General features: G+C 35.3%; 1 protein-coding gene across 4 annotated transcripts; it reads right to left on the bottom strand.

Annotated features, from left to right (window-relative positions):
* Positions 1-669: 669 nt before the first annotated feature.
* LOC124184071 (protein regulator of cytokinesis 1-like) lies at positions 670-5,769 on the bottom strand. Of its 4 annotated transcripts, none has more exons than XM_046573466.1 (11): positions 5,682-5,769; positions 3,897-4,029; positions 3,596-3,694; positions 3,241-3,381; positions 2,990-3,106; positions 2,547-2,861; positions 2,233-2,456; positions 2,008-2,152; positions 1,604-1,762; positions 1,231-1,452; positions 670-1,109 (listed from the first exon to the last, which is right to left on the bottom strand). In XM_046573466.1, the coding sequence occupies exons 2-11, from the start codon at positions 3,984-3,986 to the stop codon at positions 726-728; spliced, it is 1,896 nt and encodes a 631-aa protein (XP_046429422.1). In that variant the 5' UTR covers positions 3,987-4,029; positions 5,682-5,769; the 3' UTR covers positions 670-725. The 4 variants fall into 4 exon arrangements, with proteins under 4 accessions (XP_046429422.1, XP_046429412.1, XP_046429441.1 ...); XM_046573456.1 differs by lacking the exon at positions 5,682-5,769 and adding an exon at positions 5,423-5,658; XM_046573485.1 differs by lacking the exon at positions 5,682-5,769 and adding an exon at positions 5,423-5,658 and having other exon boundaries at positions 2,547-2,669.
* Between the last annotated feature and the right edge of the window lie 329 nt (positions 5,770-6,098).

Raw genomic sequence — 6,098 nt, 5'->3', positions numbered from 1 at the left:
AATTACTCAACGGCACCGAATGAAAACAATAATCTCGGAAGAGTTTTGCAATATTATCAGTACTTTATTGTTAATAGATTATCAAACGAAAAACTATTAAGTACCGTAGATTATACAAGTTTAAAATGAACATTATATCTTATATAGAGATTAGAAAAGGGAATAGCTTGTTGCTAATTCTATCTGTTATATCAAATAATGCACATACACTTATGTATCTACAATTAGCTATGCTCATAGTAATAAAATTATCTCTTAGTTTTCAGCGTTGATATGAATCGTCCATGAATCGAAATCATCTGATAGTCATTTCGTTTTTTATATAGTACTTACAATGAAAAATAACTAATCCGACATAATAAATAGACATTTGATGCTGACGGATGATTGATTGAAGACGATTTTGTACTTTACTAAAAAAAAAAAACGTCCGCAAATGTGACATGAGTAATCAAAAGAAGTTTGCAGAAGTATGACAAACCGACAGTCCGGTAGTTTTCTAAAACCCTGTTTTTGCTTCCTTAGTCATAATACATGAAGATATCTCAAAAATGTACAAGAGTAATTTTTTAAACAAAACCAATATTTTTCTCGACGCTAGACTGATCAAAAATAAAAGTCATAAACTTTTCCGCACATCCGATATGCAAAACCGGGAACAAATTCTTATACGCAGGTCATAAATATTATAGTTTCTTGGTTAATAAATTAAAACGTCAAGGTAATCAGAAAATGAAAGGTAACGTGCCTGGAGCGGGGGCGAGGCGTGAGGTCGACGTTGTTTTTGGACTCCGGGATGCTGAGCGCGGGGTGGACAGCAATTTATTCGGCGAAGCTCTGCGCAGTGTACCGATAGTCTTTACGTGTTTCCTAGTAGGCTTCATTGGGGTTTTAATTCGAGTAGAAGTACTCGCTTGAAGATTTGAACTTTTTAGTACTGTTCGCGGCAAAATCGAGCTACGCAGCTCTTCTTTGTCCATTAGATGGTCCTGAAATTCATCGTATCCCGACATGCTCGTGCCCGAAGTGGAAGGTGTTTGATTAATCGCACGATTTTCGTTATCCTTAAGGACGCTCTTATCTCCGCGAGGGAATATTCTCCTTGAAACCTGAAAATTAGGAACATGTACAATGTTTAAAATGCTGGAATATTTCTTTTTTACCAAGTTGAAAACGCAGAGATGCATGTTTCTTTGCAGATGCAAACTATATAAAATAAATCTCTCTCACCCTTCCGCGTTTAATTTTTGATGCACTGACTGTCTTTTTGTTTGAATCGCTACTTCGATAACCTCTTTTTCGGGAGGGATTGAAAGGTGTTAGATCACCCTGCTGTTTCCTCTGCGTAGAATTCGCAGGAGATGGACGCCGTATACTCATGGCTGACGGTGTGCGTTTGGAAACGCTCAAAGGTGTTTTTTTTATAGTTGTAGGGTGGTCTCTTGCCTGCTTCTGTAAATTTTATTCCCAGGACATTTACGTAAATAAGTATTAACGACGACTTTGATTAATGAAAACGAATGTACTTAAGGAAAGTTTTTTATCTGTATTATACCACAATTGCTTTCTTAAACGAATGACGGGTATATACTAGCTTACTTACTCTAGCTATACTCATAGTTTGTTTAGCTGCGATGTATTCTGCCCAAGATCTTTTCAATGCTTCGGCCAATGGTACTCCATGTGTGGTAAACGGTTTCCCGTTCTTCGACTGGTAATCTTCAAGCAAACCTTCCAATTCTTTCTCAATCTTGGGTAGTTTCTGAACGCATAAAAATTGAATTGTAAATCCGACTGAACACTGCTTTAATTCATTAAAATATGATTCTGTAAGATTATTATCACAGGTAGATGATATTATTGCAAAGTTTGTCACAAGTATGAAAACAGTATGAACAAAGAATGACAAATTCTCGGCTTTGTTCAAATTAATGCAAAATTATCAGTACAAAGCATTGTCTTCGGAAAGGATATTTAATTTATCAAATTTACTTCTTGTATAAATACCTTTTGAATGACTTTACGCTCTTTTTCTTCTGCAAGCAGCTGACCACCTCGATTCTGATAACGATTCGGATCATTTGCACGCTGTTCCAAATTAGCAATTTGCTGCCACATGTTATCTCGTTCCTCAAGAAGTTCAAATATTACTCTACAAAAAAAACCATTACTTATTAAGGGCAGATCGTTTTCGTATATGGCGAATAGTACAAAAATTGAGAAAAACAATACCTGTTATCTTCGTAGTATTTGCGTAACGTCTCAGCCTCAATTTCATGAAGGATAAGTAGGTCCTCCGTAAAAGTTTGATATGTAAAGGGTTTGAAAGCTCGACGTTCCTCGTCGCCAATTTGACATTGATCCCACAATGCTTCGATTTGGCAGCGCAGTTTTACTACGTACTCTGCAATATTCTCACTTCGCTTCTGTTTGCATCTTTTGATTTCGTCGTCAAACTGAAAGTTCACCAAAAATTGGCTAGACACGATACTTGACAACACGTAACAGTTAAGTGATACTGATTAAAATCTGAAAGAAAAACTCACAGCTTTTAGGGTAATGACAGTATATCCTTTATTTCTATCCAGAAATTCTTGACATTTTTCAGACGGCTCCTCCAGATATTTCCACAAATCTTGTAGTTGCTCTCGTTTTTCCTCTGCTTCTTGCTTCGCATTTATGAGCATTTTCTTCAAATTATCATGAAATTCTCTTAATTTCGTCATATTGACGGTGGAGTACACAAAATTTTCCCCATTGTAAACTTGGCTTTCAAAGCCACTCTCAGGTGTAAGACGCAATTCATCCATTATATCGATTATACCGTTTCGGGCATCTTTGAATGTTCCTTCCAAGCGCGTCTACAATTAAAAGACAAGAAGTAAAGAAAACCAAAAAAATTAGTTGTTCAAATCAAACTATTATAGAACAATTCAAAAACAAATATTACTGAAATAACTGCGACTAAAATATCATATCCAGTATTCACCTTTTCAGCTTCAATTCTGTCCAAATATAATTTGAAACTCTTCAATTCAGTTTCACTTGGTATTTCTGTCACCATTCCAATAGGTTCAGACCCAAGAACCTTGCAAACATCTAGTTCCTGAAAATGAGTTATTAACAATATCATAAATTATTTACATTAAATGGACATTTATCCCACACTTTAAGACCCAATCATCAGCAGGTAAATGACGGATTTTCAATTTTTTATTGTGAATTTTGACTACAAAAAACCTTTTTTAGAAGCTCCTTGGTAGAGTTCAACCTCTGTTGTTTAACTGACCGTAACCTTTGTAGATGATGTTGAATCTTTGTTCTTATGTCATATAGTGATAAGTTTTCGTATCCATCAACTCTGACTTCAATTTGTAGATCCTACAATATGGTAGACGTTAAAATGGCAAAAACTAGTCAATATGACTATGCATTTTTTTACAGGATTGAGGAGAATCAGTAAAGTTTGAAGGTAAATGGTAATTCAAATTGGGTATAATTAAATGACTGTAGTTGATATATAACTATTGTTAATAAAACGATTGATAAAACTGCAACAAAACGAAAACAAATGTATAATACTGAATAATTGAACCTTTTTAAGGCTAACTGCCTCACTCATCAGCCGGTCCACTTCCTGCGCCAGCGATGATCTTCTTTCTTGCATTTCACCAAGCATGGCATTTTTCAGATCCTGTTGTATGATCCACCCGTTAAAAATTAGCACTAATACTTAAAACTATACTTTGGCTCGCATTCGAGTACTTTTTTTTACCTGCATACATAAATAACCGAAAACACAGGTAATATCAAACATCATTTTAAATGTAAGTTATCAATGAAGTGACAATATTTCAGGGCGGTGGATGGTAGACACGTTAAATGTAAAGTATTACCTCAACATGGTCGAAGACCTGCTTCAAGTAAATTTCCTTAGTTTCAAGAGGAGAGCCCATCTCATCCCAAATATTTGTGACCTTAGCCATAAAATCCCTAATTGATTCAGAGATCTTTTGTGCCACTGGCTCCCTAAAAATATAAGTTGTACTTCAATGTTGTGGTAAAAAATAATCAACGACACATGAAATATCATCAACTACTTGTTGTTTGAAAAACGATTGAACCCAAAGATAGGATCAAAACTTGGCTACATCACAGGCAGGATTAATCAAGAAGATTGACTACAAAATTGCAGAAGATTTTAATATGGATGCGTTGCAAATGGATCGGTGAAAAATAAAATTTCAATTCCTGGACAGTGGTGTGATAAGAAAGTTTCATTGCTCAAGTTCAGACCTCTATGAAGAAAGCCAGTCCATTTTTTAAATTCAAACTTCTTTCAGTGCGGATAATTTGCTTATAGTCTGCTCATTCACTTTTTGTATTATCAAAAATGCACCCCCCCAAATTTATGAAAGTAGAGCTTACCCAGGATTCATAAGACCGATATTCGCTTTCCTTATTTTTAATTTTATTATGTATTGCAAGAAAACATCCTGCTTGACCAAAATGGCAACTATAGTAGAGAGTACGTTTTAAAATGATAGACAATCCCAAAGAAGTGACGAGCAGTAATATTTTTCGGTGAAACATGTTTCTAGTGACATTATGCAAACCAACTAATCTAAATTAGTTAAACTTCATTTACTGGAAGGTCTGGTTCATTTCTAACAATCAGCAATCAATCTGAACCACAATGATTACCCAAATTGATTGACTTATATTTTACTTTTGTACAAAATACCTTCGTTTGTAATAAAAAGGTTTCAAATGAGTTTACTTTTCAATTGTGTGTTCTCTTTTCCACATTTCCAAGCAACACCCTAACTAATATTTTGGCAAACCGGAGCTGTTTCACCTTAATTTCACCTTGGTTCGTCAAATACGATTACCACATACAGTGGAAGAATTATCATGCTACCATGTGAGAATCAAAACAAACTACAAAAGATAAGTTGGTCTTGAATCATACATTCCAACTAATCCCGTAATTGTGATTTTGTTTTTATTGTGGCGTCGCGGCATACACCTGTAGCCTCTGCAAACATTTATCGGCAAAGGGCCATGACAAGATCCCTTAAGGATGCATAACATTAAAAACATGATAAACTGATAAATATTTTAATCAAAACGAATAAATCAACGAAATATTTTCTCGTATCAATTTCGTATTGTTTTTACGAGAGTAAATCCAGCCATCGCACAGACAAGTCTAGCGTCCAAACTCCTTGAAATTGTCTAAACTTTGATGCAGCGGTCTCGGAACTTTTTTAGGCGCAAGGACGTATTCCCGAAATGTTTGTCATGAGGGTTGAATCTTAATTAATGCATTGAATGATTTAAAAAGTTCTAAAAAGGTCTGAACGACACATTTTGTCCGTATTGAAGCTGGCTGGTAAAGGCGACAACGAACTTTACTCACCAAAGTGGAGAATCTTCCATTTTTTCTGATCTTGATCAGAAGAATAAAATTAAAACAATATTATTAAGTAATAGAATATATCTTTTAAAATAACTGTCAACAGTATAAAATATCGAATAATTCCTTTAACATTTATATATTAACGCGATCCGTTGAAGCAGTGAGCCCACATTTCACCGTTACTACTGGCAGTCAACGCTGCTGGTTACCAAAGCTGCTCTGCATGGCGTACATGGAAACGTATTTCTTTTGAATTTACCTAAAACTTCTCGATTGGTTAACTTCCGAGCCTTCCCAAAGTAATCATTTTTCGTGATGCGTTCCTGAAACCTTCGTCTCTCGATCTGTCGTGGAATAACCAGCAACTAAAGTACGATGAATAGCTGATTTCGTCTGTTAATTTACCACCAGATGCCGCTAGTATGGGCTCTTCCTTGTGGGGTGCTTTCACACAGTATCACATATTTGCAGGAAAGAAAACTTTTAGATAACGTAAAGTGAATTAAACCCAATGAAAAAGTACCATTTCTCAATTTTGATACAGCATTATATCAATTCTAGCCATATTACAGCCCAAATAATCGAATGCAAACATAGACTATACCCGTAAGCTATGCTGTCATCTAGTGTTCCATTTCTGATATGGAGTTATGGAAGATACATTCTTAAGTCAAGG

Source organism: Neodiprion fabricii, chromosome 1 (assembly GCF_021155785.1).
Source record: "Neodiprion fabricii isolate iyNeoFabr1 chromosome 1, iyNeoFabr1.1, whole genome shotgun sequence".
Lineage (NCBI taxonomy): Eukaryota > Metazoa > Arthropoda > Insecta > Hymenoptera > Diprionidae > Neodiprion > Neodiprion fabricii.
The sequence above is the reverse complement of the archived record's forward strand: the minus strand, read 5'-3'. Positions and strand labels throughout refer to the sequence as shown.